Raw genomic sequence first — 15,796 nt, 5'->3', positions numbered from 1 at the left:
TAGATACTCTATGGATGTGTTATCGTCTTAGTACTCTATCTTATCAAATGTTAGGTTATTGGTTTTAATTTTTCACTAGAGCAGGTAGGGAATGTAAAACAACTCCTTCCATCCATTTCCTCAAATCTAAGGGATTGTACACACGACACAGGGATTAAGCAGGAAATACAGTGGTAAATGAGAGACATTACCGTTCTCATTCTTCAAAGTGTGGTCAAACGGAGGTCTTATGCTTTGGACCGAGCCGGCACCCAATGTCCAATCAAAGTTATCAGCCAGAGATGTCTTCCACCCACAGCGACCATCCTCAAAGGAGCAGGAAGTCCCACAATCCCTTTCGTCTGTGCCGTCCCAGCAGTCGTCGATGAAGTCACAGTTCTGCTCTGGACGGAAACACTGTCCATTCTCACACTGCAGGTATCCCAGTGGACAGGAGCCTAGAGTCAATAAGACATCATACACACATGCACACACAAACACACACACACACACACACACACACACACACACACACACACACACACACACACACACACACACACACACACACACACACACACCTCTGTTCAGCTTCAAATGTCTTCATGGTAAATTTTGTGACCAGTAAGATGGTCACACAAACATACACACACACACACACACACACACACACACACACACACACACACACACACACACACACACACACATGCACACACACACACTCACACACACACACATAAACTCTCTTTTCACTCTGCTTTTCACAAGGTCAATCTACAACAACATAATTTACAGTCTCCTGTGGGAGACTTATGGTCTGTTGACGAGCATGTTTTATACATCATGGACAAGAGCAGGGGTCAGGAGTCAAGCATTAGAGAAGTGAACCACCACCAGTCAACAGAGAGAGAGTGTGGAGGACAGCCTGTCATGAACTACTACTGCGGAAACTGCAGACAGCACCAAAGATGAGTTCAAATCAAAACAAATACTGTGACAAAACATGAACAGTATCAGTCGTATCCATTCCCTATGCAGACAACAGATGTGTGAATTCCCTGTAGATTCTGCTTGGCAATGTGACTCTGAACACACATACATGTAAACAAACACACAAACCACTGAAATTGGAAAGACATGGGAGCACCGTAAGTGGAATTCAAAACAGCAAAATCCCCATACCCAGACTCCATTCAATCCATTCCCTCAAACTGAAACAGATGCCCAGAAAACACATGCCAACCACCTAAAGGCTAAGAATAAAAAAATAAAAAAATAATAATAATTAAAAAGCAACCCAAGCAAAAACGGTCCACCTAAATGATACATTAGTCTCACTTTCAGTGGCTTAGGGAGACAAAGGAGGGGGGCAGTAAGCCCTGCTTATTGTATCAGGGCAGGAGGGTGAGGGGTGGGGGGGGGGGGGGTATAGGGGGGGCTGGAATTTGGGTTCTTTTGGAGCCAGGGCATTCTAGTGGGGGTCAGACACACGGTTTGGGAGTATTAGAGAGGGAGATGAGGCGTGATAGAGAGGGGTGGTCCCAGTAATTAAACAGAAGAAAGGGGGGATAAGTCCCTCCTAATCTTTTGTTCCCTCCTGTTCAGGTGCACAGGACCAGAAGGAATCTGGTTCCAACTTCCACCACAGCCACATGGAGGGACAAGGAGGAAGGGAAGAAGCCATCTCTCCATTCTAGGTAGCCAGGCCAGACTCTACTAGCTCCCATGTTGGCTTATAGTCTATTAAATACCCAATACACACACATCAGAGGAGGAATGTTTCGGACTTCTGCTTGTAGCTCTATTTCTCCCACCGTTTCTGTTCATCAAAAGAGTGAATGTTAGTGCAGGATGATTAGAGTATTAATTGACCTTTTGGTGGTGTTCATTCAGTATTAGAACAGCTTATCAGTCGTTGGATCAGACTGAAGTTTACACTGAGGTCTACTGATCACCCTCTCTGCCCTGTCTGCCACACAGTCCACTGGCCCACTGACCCTTCAACCCCATGGTCAGCCTGAGGAGCATACTGCCTCCTGGTGGATGTCTGGTGCAGAGTAGTAGTACTCCCCAAATGTCAATCAATCAATCAAATGTATTTGTATAGCACTTTTACAAAGACAATTGTCTCAATGTGATTTACAACAAAAACAATACGTAAACAATAAACAATGAATACAATATCAACAATATGAACTAACACTGAACCACAGATCCTCAACAAGCAAGCCAGGGAATAACTCCCCAGTAGGAAGAAAACCTAGGGGACAGTATCAAGGAAAATCTCCCTGGTAGGAAGAAACCTTGAGAGGAACCAGGCTCCAAGGGGAACCCATCCTCCTCTGGCTGGTCAGATGCTGGCTGAACAGCCCCACAGGAACGTATCAGGGCCACATTCCTCGTACCAGAGCTGGCCCACAGCAAACTGCCAACTCTCAGCCAGGGCTGGCCCCCCACATTTGGACCAGGCCTGGCCCATGTAATATTTGCAGTTTCCGGTACTCAGCCATATGTGCCACCACAACACTAGATCTGGCCAACTATTGTCTGCTGACTACGATGTCTTCAGCCCCTGAGAGGAGATACTATCTACCAGTGATACAGGTGGTTGTTAGAGCACAATACAAGTGAACGCTGGTTGTCCTCTGTGGCTCAGTTGGTAGAGCATGGCGCGAACAACGCTGAGGTTGTGGGTTTGATTCCTGCTGGGACCATATATACTGAAATGTATGCACTCAGTTCAATGTATGTTGCTTTGGATAAAAGCATCAGCTAAATGGCATATATTGTCCTTCTTCTACCATACAACATTATTATTCCATTTGGAGTGAGTCAAACCCAAGGACGACGTGCAGCACCAGCAGCCTCACAATCTCTCAAATCAATTACAGAATAAATCATAACAACAGGGCCATCGTTGGACAGCACGCAAGGTCAACCTGGCTTCTTCTGTTCTTCACTTTAATCAGTTTTCCATGATGAATGAAACACAGCTCAAATGATTTCTCGACCGCCGCGTCTCCCTCCCTCCCTCCCTCCCTCCTCCCCCTCCTCCCTTTGAACGGACAAAAGAGACGGTGATAACATTGGAACACAATGCGCTTCTCTCAGATAAATATATTTTAAATGTAGAAATCATCTTTCTCATTATATGCAGAGGTACATAATGAACTGTTTATGAAGAAGGAGATTTGAGAGTGGTTCTATTCAATTTAAAGTGACTGAGTCAACGTGATGGAGAGCAATGTAGGACAAACATCAGACAACAGTGAGATGCTGTTTTGTGATACATGGCAAGAACAGGGGAGTCTCGACAGCATATTACCCTAATCTATGATTGTTTTCACAGGGGCTAAGCAATGGCCTCTGTTAAAGTCAAGATTGAACGCTTAGCCCCAAGCAGACAGCCGTGTGTGTGTGTGTGTGTGTGTGTGTGTGTGTGTGTGTGTGTGTGTGTGTGTGTGTGTGTGTGTGTGTGTGTGTGTGTGTGTGTGTGTGTGTGTGTGAGCTTACATCCAGGCTTTGGTGTATTTTCATCATGTACTGTAATAATTATCAAATGAAACAACAGAAATAAAATGCCCTGAAGGACCATGACCCTGTAATTACAGTGTTTGTGCATGCTCTGGGCTCTCATTAGTATCACTGCTCTGTGAATATTCAGACCAAAGCCTGTGGCCACTAAGGAGGGTACTGAGACAAGTGTGTGTGTGTGTGTGTGTGTGTGTGGGGGGGGGGGGGGGGGGGTCCATGCATGGGTCCTTTTGATCAGAGCTGTGAAGAGCTGTGACTCAGGGCTGGAGTGCTTAACATTTCAGAGCCATTGGATGTTGTAGCTCTCTACTTCATATGGAGTATGACGAAATACAAATAACAAACACACATTCTAAACTTCAAAACTTTGACTGATCAAACAATCTCAAACACTTTTTAAAAGTGATGCAGTGTGGTGCATATGCGTATGTATTCCACGCAGCCCAATGCCACAGGGCACTCCATCCAAAATGAAAGTGAAACTTAACAGTACTGCTGCTTCAAACGTTGGCACCGATAAACTAGGGATTCCGTGGCTGAATGAGGTAAAACAGCAATTCAATTCATAAATCATATTTGTACAAACTGTACAAATTGACCATCCAGACTCAAAACGAGAGGTTTAAAAAATACTGAAATAGTTGTGATATCCTGTAGCTTCTCTTTAACATTTTACTGATGCATGGACAATTTATGCATTTGTCAAGAGAAAGAGCTATACCCAGCAGGTGAGTTGAATCTCACATTGTTAACACCTCATTACCACCAGCCCTCAGACTCACTCTGGCTCACATTGAGCAGAGACTACATTAGAGCAATCTTATGACTCACTCATGCCCCTGCCTGCAGGGAGTCTCACAGGTCTTCACATAGAAATGCATAGTTGCAACACGAACAGAGAGAGAGAGAAACATACACACACACACACGCACACACGTGCACGCGCACGCGCACGCACACACACGCACACGCACACGCACACACACACACACACACACACACACACACACACACACACACACACACACACACACACACACACACAGGGCCATTGTATACAAGGCCTCAGCTCAGCAGATGACTGATTCCCTTGAAGAGGCCACACACACGCATTCACTCCATTCACTCAGAAAATAACCCATCCAGAATTCCTCTCCTCTCCTCCAGCATCGTATACAATAGAGGAGCTATAAATTGGAATAGGGTAATTTCGCTGCTAAACACCACCGTGACAAAGGGGGTAAATCAGTTATTGGCGCGTTGTCTCGTCTCTCAAAGGTTAGCTCATAATGAAGGGAGAGAATGCAGGAGAACGCACATCATTTGAATAGAGCCCAACCTTTTGTTTCACTCTTCAACAATGCTGTTGGTTCGCTCAGTCAGTCGACCATTTGTATTCTGACTCAATAGTCTCCTTCTGCTCCACATCTCCTTCCCTCCACTATTCTAAATAATAGAAATGTGGTTAAAATATTGTTCCAGTTCAAAACGTGTCTGTGGTGATGGAGGAATAGGCGAGGAAACCAAGTCATCCATGAGTATTGGAATATAGCCTCAACCTGTGAGACAGTGGGTTAGGGTTAGGGTTAGGGTTAGGGTTAGGGTTAATAGTCTCAAATGGCTTCCTTTCCTTGTGTTAAAAAAACTGGTTAGTCGAATGCAAATTCTCAGCACCTCCATATTACGCCTGCATTTTCTGAAGAGACCAGGACAGCAAGCTACTTTAGACTATTGAGATGCACCATCATACCTGATGGAGGTGGGGGCGTGGCCTCATCTGCCCCGCCTGTCGAGGAGAGCAGACAGCCGGGAGAGAAGGTGATGTCATCCAGACAGATGTCTCCCTTGGCGCTGTGGCCGATCTTGCCCTCGAACATGACCTGGAAGTCGACCGTAGAGGTTAAGTGGATGTCCCTCCTCTGCCAGTAGTTGCCCTGGTCTCCAGTCAGGTTGAGCAGGAGCTGGTGGCGACCTCCACTGTTCTGGAACACGTTCAGGGTACCGATGCCTTCTCCAGACATGTGCAGGTAGAACCGGATCTGGAAAAGGGAGAACATTTAGGAATGTACAATATTGACCAAAAACTGTGAAAATTGTGATGTGATGAAAGCCTCTGGCCCCCATTCAGCATGTAATATCCCATGTCTATGATATGCCCATATAATATCATGAATAGGAATCACAGTTTGAGAAATTTAATGGTAATTGCACTATAATACACAGTTTTTTAGAAGGGCCTCCTAAAGTGAGATGTCTTGGTCCTTTGAAGTGAGTTTCAGTAAGACTGAGGAAGTAACGCGTAGAACTGTGACTTATGCTTTCTGCATTACCATTCTACTTTTACAGCGCAATACCTTTCTCTTTCCACCAAAACCACCTCTTCTGAATGCAAACCATCAAAGGAGAACAGAAGTCTGTGTAAATACAAAAGTAATTAGTTACGAATTAAAAGGAGCTATTTCTGTCAATACATATTCTTTTCCTTTTCCTTCCATTTCCTCTCTTCATTAAAGCTTTGCCCACAAAGTCAGCCACTCAAATGCAGCAGCAGAGTGGTAATGAGTTCAACAGGGCTTCCTCCCAAATTCCACCAGATGCTGACGAGTGTTCAAAAAGGGAGAAGCGGAGTGATTCTATAACCACCCAGGAAAAGGTTCTGAACTGCGTCGTCTACTCTCTACTCTCCCATGTTCTGTTCCCTTCTTACCTTGCTTCGTTTTATTGGCGGCTGTCAGCTGTGTGTGTGATTGATTGGCATGTCTGGCGTGGGATGAGGCAGACATGGTTCCAAACAGACTGAGATGGATGCACACACACACACACCCCACACACACATACACAAACACACACACACACACACACACACACACACACACACACACACACACACACACACACACACACACACACACACACCGTGACTGATGTGGGCTCAATGGGCAGTGAGACAGCCCCAGATTTCTGCCACTGACTCACACAATGACTGATCTCTGAAGAAATACTGTCCCTGTATCCCATATTGCCTCTACTCAATCTAATTATTGTCGTAACTCAATTATCACTCTTAGGCTAGCTTTTGAATTTTCATGAGTGCATACATTAACCCTCCACCTCAAGCCTGGCTCCAAACTAAATCAAATGTCAACCAGCCCTCTGACCCCTTGTCTAGACCTCCTGCATCCGTCTATTGATCAGATGACCCTTCCCCCCCCCGACTAGCCACCACGATGTGAACTCTGACCTTCGACTACAGTCCCCTGTGCCCTCTGACCCCTGACTTTGACCTGACCTTGCAAAGCCTGCTTCTGCGGCTGAGGAGCGGTCCTGAGATACGGGCACCGTCTCCGGCTGTCTGAGGAAAAGAGCTCGCCACGTAGAGGTAATGTCCAGACGGGTCCCGCAAGGTGTGGTCCTGGGACGGCCCCGTGCCAACTGTCCCTGTGCTGCCTGCTTTGATCAGCCAATTGAAATCGTCGTGCCGGCACTGGCGCCAGGAGCAAAGGTCAAACTCAAAGTTGCAGCGTCCGCTGAAGCCTTCTGGGAAACCAGACAAGAGAAATAAATCACAAAAAAATAATATAAAAGTTTCTCCAAAGACTGTCACTTTCAATCAGGCAGGAGAGAGGGGAGCCTCACTGCAGATGTAGGGGTCCTCGTCGGAGCCGTCTCCACAGTGGTTGATGAAGTCACACAGGTTGTCCTGGGGGACACAGTGATCGTTGGCGCAGGCGTACTCCTCTGGTCCACACGGCTGGTCTGGGGTCAGTGGAGGAGAGCAATTCTGGAAAGTCACGTCATCCACCACCACATCACCCATGTAGCTGATACCACGCTTGGCCCTGAAGACCACCTGGCAAACAGAGACAGGACTGACGTTAGCTCTCTGTTCAAGTCTGATGCTTTAACATGACCAATACCAAGTAATACACATCATCGAAAAATGCCTAAACTAGCTAGCAAACATTATTAGCAAACAAACTCATTTTGACCCAATACCCCACCATAAGCCACTGATTGCAACTACATGATCCTACAGTATGTTATAGAGCAGCCCATCCTCCAAAGCACTGAGTCACGGTTCACACTAGAGAAGAGGTGGGCTGGGGCGCACTAAGGCGCATACCATATCATTGCAAGGTCCCTGGTTCGATTCCGGCCATCGGCATATCCTGCATGTCATCCCTCCTCTCTCTCACCCATCCTTCCTGTCAATCTCTACTATCTCTATCCCAATAAAAGCAGAAATGCCCTAAAAATATATTTTTTAAAAATAAAAAAATAAAAAAAATGTTTTAAAAAAAGAGAAGAGGTGGATTGATGAAGGGCTTGCTGAGGGAGAGAAAAGGGCACTTGGAATCTTTCGGATGGTGTAAAAGGACTGTTGAAAGTGCTGCTATATTGTGAAAGGTCACTTGAGACACTGATTGGCCCATCTGAATGGTTGATCTGAGTCGGCCTGCCTGACGTAGGTTAATAGATATTAGTACACCATGCACAAAGGTCATGATATTTGGACTATAAAATGGCTGTCTCAAGGTGTTGAAATGGGGTCTTTGTCTTTGTATGGGGTGTTCAGTAGGGTGCCTGTCCTAAAATAACCTCAGTCGTTGGGAGGCTGCAGAGACTGCATGCAGAGACTCAGTAATTGTGACTCTTCTCCCAGTAATGACCTGAGACTCATTAGTTGTGATTAAGCTCAGTCAACAGAAGCTTCACGCTTGCAGGGGTCATTTAATTGTTTTAATAGACCCCGTAATTCCATGAATCTGAGCTAATTACAGTAATGTCCAGTCGATCGTCCTCTGTAGGGCTGTGTCTGCTTTCACTGTGATATTCATCCTGGTAGAATGTCACCATTTCACCTCTAACAACTCAAAATCAAGAGTTGGGTTTTCCATAATTTATAACAAAGGAATTTAACCTTCACGTACCTCAGATTCATGAATACAATGCACTACAACTGAAAAAATAGTTCTGTCAGACAGGATGATTGACAGACAGACCTGGAAGTCGTGAGAAATTCCCAGGAAGACTTCTCCACGTCTCCATTTGCTGCCTTGGTTACCAGTCTGTGACCACACCTCAATGGTGATGTTTCCGTATTTCATGAACACCTGCAAAGCACAGTCAGACAAACAGCAGATTAGATATGACTCATCGTTAGTTTAGGTCACAATGCACTCACAATACGGTATGCCATGTATGGTTTATCAATATACAGTATGTCATATACGTGTTGTTGAGATCATATGAGTGAGGAATGACTGGTTCCCTCACCTGCAGTGTTCCCACAGTGAAGCCGCTCATGTGGTACCAGAATCCCAGGGTGCATTGGGGTCCAGTGAAGGAGATGACAGGTGTCTGAAGGTCGGTGGTGTGTCTATACCCGCCGTTGGAGCTGTCTGCATACATGTACCAGCCTTCAGCTGTGCCACTGGTGCCAAGGGAAATACGAGGGTTAGAGGTTCACTGTCAACTCAATGAAACAGGACTGAGTAAGTAAAAATTGTATACTGTAGGTTTCAATCACACCACCCAGCCTCACTCACACCTGATGAGAAACCGATACCGGCAATTGAAAACCCTTAACCAGCAGGAAACACTGCTGTTTTCTAATCTGTATTTTCAACTCAACCATGAAATGGAATAAAGTGTATTGTATAGTAAACTTCAGTAAGTTAAGAAGCCCACACACACACACATGCACACATACAGACACACACACACACACACACACACACACGCGCACACACACACACACACACACACACACACACACACACACACACACACACACACACGCGTCAATGGCACTCATCTGTCTCTGTTCCCAGTATGAGAGCCCTGCAGGCCCCTATAGATTGTCAATCACAGAGTCATCCTCCACTTCCATTACCATGGGAGAGTTGACTGCTCTTATCCATCTCCATAAACTCCCAGAACCACACAGACCTATACCATTTTTCGCCTAGTGCCCCCGATCTATACCCCAGAGACGAGAGCCCTTCCCTGGGCTTACAGAAAACCGAGTTTTCCTTTTCTCACTTCCAGGGCTGCAGGAGCATATTGATCAGCCACTATTGGAGAATAAAGGACTGCAGCAGAAGTAGGGGGAAGAGGAGGAGGGAGGGAAGAGGAAGAGGGGGAGGAGGGAGAGGCAGTATGAGAGATGATTGCACCTGTACTCTGGCCCGCTGGCTAAAAGAAGGACATTGCAGAAATAGAGTAGTAGTTGGAGTGGATGGGCCATTTCTTCCGTCTGCTTTCAGTCTCCACTCAGAAGACCTCAGATAGGTAATCAAGCCGTGGACAGGTAGATGCCAGAAGTAGACGCTCTGTCATAGAGGGGGATGTGATGGAGGTTCTTGGCCCTGGCGTGTGTGTGTGTGTCATTGAGACTCACAGGGTGTGGTCGTTGATGGGGCGGTGGTACTCCTCTCCGTGGTGAATGGTGTCGCCCTGGTCAGGGAGCCAGCGGAACGCATGTAGGGGATTAATGGCATGAACGCCCGTATTCCATCCACACAAATCACCTCCCTCGAAGGCACACACCTCCTTCACTGGAGGGGAGGGAGACAGAGGGAGAGAGAGAGACAGGCAGACAGACAGACAGACAGACGGACAGACGGACAGACAGACAGACGGACAGACGGGCAAACGGGCAAACGGGCAGACGGACAGACGGACAGACGGACAGATGGACAGACCATTATTTCACATAAGACAATTCTAGTAAAAATCCCAGTCAAGATACTCTGAGGGAACTCCATCATAGTATTATACCCACCACAGCTGTGTTCATCTGAGCCGTCTGAGCAGTCGTGTCTGAAGTCACACACCCTCCTCTGATCCACACACTCCCCATGCACCCCACACACAAACTCTCCTTCAGGGCAGCTATGGGGAAGGACTGTGGGGGCTAGCGTGGTGAAGGAGGGGGTCGTGGGGGTCACTGAAGGTAATTCCCCTGAAACAAAAAACAAAAATATACACCACCAGTAACTATTACAAACAATAGGACACAACACACATAAAAACATGCTCTAGCAGTGTATGCTTTCAGTGGTAAAGTGTTAGCATGGTGTACCTTCATAAGGATCACAGTCCAGGAAAGACAGGTCATCGATGGAGATGTCTCCAGTGAAGTCGTCACCGACTGTACCCTCCACCAAAATCTGCCAATAGAGACATCAAGACAAGGTGTAAGGGAAAAAGAAGGGACCCTGCCTTTTCCAGGTCAATACAGTGATTCATATGTCAGCCCCAGCCTCTGGCAGCCACAGTGGTGGAAATCTTATCATAGTTATTACCTCCACAGCAGGCTCATCCCACAGCCTGGAAACTCACATTCAGCCTGGAAGCAGTGCTGCACTGTGAACCATTTACCCTACAATTTACCCCATCCATGGTATATATGTATATTGTGTATTCAGCATTATACAAAAAACAGATAGACTGTGAATTTAAGAGAAGAGTCTACCCGAGGCAATATTGTTTTGAAAACATACTTTGGGTTATTTGTTTCAATCTTCAGCCAGCACTACATTGCCTCTCTTACCCTGAGTAACTCTACCACTGCAAGCCTTGTTCTACTGTATACGTATACCAAACACATCTTGTGCCGCAGCCTCTTATGGAATGGTTGAGCAGAGACAGAAAGCCTGTAGCGTGAGACAAGGCCTATCTCCACCAACCAGCACTGCCGTGCAACGTGGGAGATGTGGTCCTTCACCTCACCTCAGGCACGAGCTAAGCTAATTAATGTGGACTATGATTGGCTGGTCTATTGGGGATGATAGGCAGGTCTAAGGCTGGATGTGAGGTGACCCCCTGGCACCAACATATTAGAGACGATTGTGTCTTTATCAACCTTTCAGTCAGTCCATTTAATTAGACCTCCAAGGCTTTAGTTTGGAGGCGTGCCATGAGCAGAGCTTTGAGGGAACATGTGCTGATGTTTGATAGTTAGAAACTCTTCAGTCATGAACATTCTCAACACGATCCACCCATCCCTTACAAGTTTGAATCCATCAATGAACAGAATTTAAAAAAATAAAATAAAATAAAAACATCAGAAGAAGAGACCTATCCTCCTTTCTGACATTGATTGAAAGTGTTCTAAATCCTCTCTGAGTCAGTGACTGTACCTGGAAGGGGCGAACACTGTTGAGGTAGAGGGTTTTCCTGTGCCACATGTTGCCCTGGTCACCGTAGCGCACCCAGAGCATGTGTCCGCGTCCAGCGGCGGTGGTCCGCAGGTACACTGCCAGACGGAACACGTGGGAGCCAAACATGTGGTAGTGGAAACGGAACACACAGAGGTGGTGGAGGCCTGCCGGCCTGCCCTGGCCGCGTTGGAGGGTGGGCTGGAAGGCTGGACTCACCAGCAGGGCCGTGTCCATGAACTCCTGGGGGGCTGAGGACTCGATGTAGAGGAAGTGGCCATTGATGTTGCCCAGGGTGTGGTCCTTCCAGGGGCCCGTGTTGCGGGTGGGGGTGGGGCCCTGGATACGCTTCCAGTCAAACACATCCCCTCCCCCCTGCTCCTGTGTCCAGCTGCACAGGCCCTGCTCAAAGTCACACTGTATCTCTGGGGCTGGTGGAGGAGATGGAGGGGGGGGGTCAAAATGCTTCTTTGTTTATACCTGAGACCATACTGTATATCATACATTCATTCTGAATCCATAAATGTACAATCTGAACATCAATGTTAATAAGTACACTACGTGATTGATGAAGTGTGTGTGTGTGTGTATGTGTGTGTGTGTGTGTGTGTGTGTGTGTGTGTGTGTTTGTGTGTTGGTGTGTGTGTGTGTGTGTGTGTGTGTGTGTGTGTGTGTGTGTGTGTGTGTGTGTGTGTGTGTGTCAACCAGCCTCACTCACAGCAGCCCTCCTCGTCCGATCCATCCCCACAGTCATCCACCAGGTCACACAGCTGCAGATGCTCCACACATGCCCGGCTACGCACGCAGTGGAAATATGTGGATGTCGGGCACTGCTCCATCGCTGGGGGCAACGAGCAGTTCCGGAAGGTGATGTCGTCCAGGGCGGAGATTCCATCGTACATGCCCAGGCTGGCCTTAGCCACAGAGAACTGGAAGGGCTGGGTGATGCGGCCCAGTTGTACGGTCACCTGATTCCAGCGGATGCCTTGGTTGTAGAATGTCCGCCACAGGACGGTGATGTTCTCCGTGTCGGCGATACGCAGGTACATGTCAGCAGCCCCCACTGACTGGCCAGAGTTATAATGCCTGGGTAGGGGTAGAAGAGCAGAGGTGTAAGGGAGGGTAAACGCAAGTAAACTGCGTTAATAGTGTTTCAATGTGTGTTCCTACCTTTTATAACCATTCGCAGATTTTAGTGTTAGTGTTTACGTTAAGCAGCGTTGACACAACCTATTTTCTACCACTGCATGCCTGGAGAGGAGGGCACTTACACATATACTACTGATTCCTGCCATTCTGGTTCACAACCAACACAGTTTACTTTTCGTTGAGTCGACTACCTCTCAGGAACTGAGGTAATGATTCCTTCAGGAGTAATAATTCACGTGATGAACATTTAAGCTGAAGGTTTTTGCTTGCTCTGGAGAATAAATAAATGTATAAAACCTTCAAACTGCAATTTTCTGTGGGAAGTAACATTTCCAATCAGCCACAGGAGAAATACAATGTGTCCACTGACAGGGATTTTAAACAGCCATAAAACTGTCATACAGTGTCATATACATCTGACTACAGAAAGTTACAGAGTGAGACTGAGACATAAAATAGATGCAGCAAGAGCAAGGGGGTGGGGGAGAGAGGGAGAGAAAGAGATCAGCAGAGCCCTGGGATGACTAGTGATAGATTCACAGTACAATGAGTTCAGGAGGAGCTTTGCTCCATTCCCTTCCTGATGTCCTCAAAGTCATCTTCTAGTAGGAGTGCAACTTATCTATCTCTGTTAAATAAAATCATCATCTGTGCCATGCTATTGTTGCTCTTGCTATTGCTCCCAGAGAGAGAGAGAGGGAGGAAGTGCTATCAATCCCCTGATGTGTTGTGGGATTGTCATCCTCACCAGAAGGTCATGGTGCATCCAGAAGCTGACTGGCGGAACAGCGGACTCTTTAAAATTGCCTTCTGGTAGACACTGCTACTGTTCTTCAACACAAACATGAAGTGACCTGCCACGAGTGAGGAGACACACATTAATTAGGCCATAAATACATGAAAAGACCTCTGAGCTGAGAGAAATTGAGGATTGTAGATACAATAAATAAGTTAGGAGGCGGTTATAGTTATGTACCAAATGACATTTCAGAAGTTTGAAAATAAGGAGAGAAAGGGCATAAAAAGTTTGGGAGTCAGTGAAATATAACGCAGAGGTGTGTGGTTTTAATACCGGGCAGGAGACACGTCGATTTCCTCTCCATTATTCAGACAGCTGAGAAAGCGCTTTCCCTTGCCTGACGCCTCTCTGCTCCACACTTACAAAAATACCAGCCAGGGCTTTTGTGATTGATTTAATCTGTGAGTAATATTATTTTCTGCCACTTATTTCCAACTCAACAGCGTGGAGGCGGTGGGCACTTATCAGCCCCCCATCCCACCTCTGTGGTTATTCCATTATCTCTGTGGGGGAGAGGAGCACTATGTCCAGACAGACGCTAGTGTTACTGTTTATGATGTTGGTTGGTGTTGGTGGTGGCATTTTACCCTTTGTGCTGTTGGTGGACTGGTCCAGAGGGGGGGTCTGGCTCTCATATTCTGGTGGTACTGTCAGAGCCGAACCCCTGACCCATTCAAAACCATCATCTGGGGCAGACTCATACCAGCCACAGGAGTCCCTCTCAAAGTCACAGTGAGACGCTGGGCGGAGGGGAGAGAAGACACTGTCATGGCTACAAGCAGAGTAGGGTTAGGGTTAGGGTTAGGGTTAGGGTTAGAGTCAATGTCATCTATATTTCCACACAGTTGACAAATTGATTTGCTGTGGGGAAATGTCTATGTTCAATACAACAAACTAGAAAGGAACTGATTCCAACTTTGGTTTCTAACACCTTGGACAATGACTATTCCATGCACGATTCCACACCTGGACCGTTGAATATATGATATCTGCAAATAATGTCCAGACAACAGAAACTTCAATGCAGTGTTTGTGAATATTCAAAAGGGTTCTTACGGCAGTTGGCTTCATCTTCCCCATCAGGACAGTGTGGGGTGAAGTCACACACTTTACTCTCGTCAATACATTCCCCACTGCCACAGACGAACAAGGAGGGAGGGCACACTGCAGATGGAGACGCACTGCTATCTGTTGCTGGAAATGAAAAAAAAAAGATAAAGATCCTTATGGAACACACACATCACAATGTACTGTACAGTCGTCTTAGAAGTAAATGGCAGTAAGTCAAACTGTTTGAAGGCATTTTAATATCTAAAAGCTCTATGTACCACTGCAAGCAGCAGTTACACACATTACATTCATATCACTGATTACTATCATACGATTTTTCATTAGAAGGCGCTCATGGGAAATCATCATAAGCTAATAAAGAAGAGCTGCATCTGAATCTCTCGTCCTCATTCTCCATAAGAGATCATTATGTGCTTATGGAAGAGGATTTGATTGAACCCTTGAAGTGAATGGCAATATATGGCAGTGATTTAGATCCATATAAAGCCTAAAACTCCATCTCTTAATTTAACTGAATTTTCATTCAGCGTTTTCATATGAGAAGTATTGGAAACACGATTAAATAAAATGGTCCAATTTTCAGATGGGGCTCTGGTTGGGATATTGAAAAAGGGTAGTAAATGTTTGGAGCCTACTGTATTCTCATTTCTGGGAGGGAGAACAGTAACTCACAGAAACATTAGTCATGAATACTAGAGAAACAAGGTCATGTAAGTTCATGAATAGTCTGTGAACGGGGTAGATAAACACGTCCCTCTCCCTTGGTGTCTGTATTCTTCAAGTCTATCTCCAGGGTGGACTGGGTCCAGCAGGATGAGTTGTGGCTGACCACTCTCTCTGCTTCAAATGGGAAATGTTCACACTCCCAGAGCTCAGACTCAGAATATGACGAATAAGGTAAGAGTGATTCATTTGGAGCCATGTGTTCCACACACTCACGCCTATCCCACACCCTCCCACACACACTCAGACACAAACACCACAATATACAAACATAAGCACGCGCACACGCACGGACACAGACACACACACATCCACACAAATACAAATACTGTGATTTATAACGGTCTGTTGAGTTGGAGGTGCATTTTGAGCC

General features: G+C 46.3%; 1 protein-coding gene across 1 annotated transcript in view; it reads right to left on the bottom strand.

Annotated features, from left to right (window-relative positions):
- The window catches only part of malrd1 (MAM and LDL receptor class A domain containing 1), a gene marked incomplete at both ends in the record, with an annotated part of 45,195 nt that overhangs the window by 19,235 nt on the left and 10,164 nt on the right, over nt 1–15,796 (bottom strand). The window contains 14 exons of the mRNA XM_083680927.1: nt 192–437; nt 5,267–5,555; nt 6,806–7,053; nt 7,153–7,366; nt 8,520–8,630; nt 8,794–8,950; nt 9,920–10,076; nt 10,304–10,483; nt 10,604–10,691; nt 11,664–12,112; nt 12,400–12,767; nt 13,579–13,684; nt 14,217–14,369; nt 14,686–14,823. Of these exons, the coding sequence (XP_083537053.1) occupies nt 192–437; nt 5,267–5,555; nt 6,806–7,053; nt 7,153–7,366; nt 8,520–8,630; nt 8,794–8,950; nt 9,920–10,076; nt 10,304–10,483; nt 10,604–10,691; nt 11,664–12,112; nt 12,400–12,767; nt 13,579–13,684; nt 14,217–14,369; nt 14,686–14,823 (2,904 nt within the window). The remainder of the gene's footprint in view (nt 1–191; nt 438–5,266; nt 5,556–6,805; nt 7,054–7,152; nt 7,367–8,519; nt 8,631–8,793; nt 8,951–9,919; nt 10,077–10,303; nt 10,484–10,603; nt 10,692–11,663; nt 12,113–12,399; nt 12,768–13,578; nt 13,685–14,216; nt 14,370–14,685; nt 14,824–15,796) is intronic.

The sequence above is a fragment of the Argentina silus genome (assembly GCF_951799395.1).
Source record: "Argentina silus genome assembly, chromosome: 1".
In the NCBI taxonomy this organism is placed as follows: Eukaryota; Metazoa; Chordata; class Actinopteri; order Argentiniformes; family Argentinidae; genus Argentina; species Argentina silus.
This window is presented reverse-complemented; position numbering and strand designations above follow the sequence as displayed.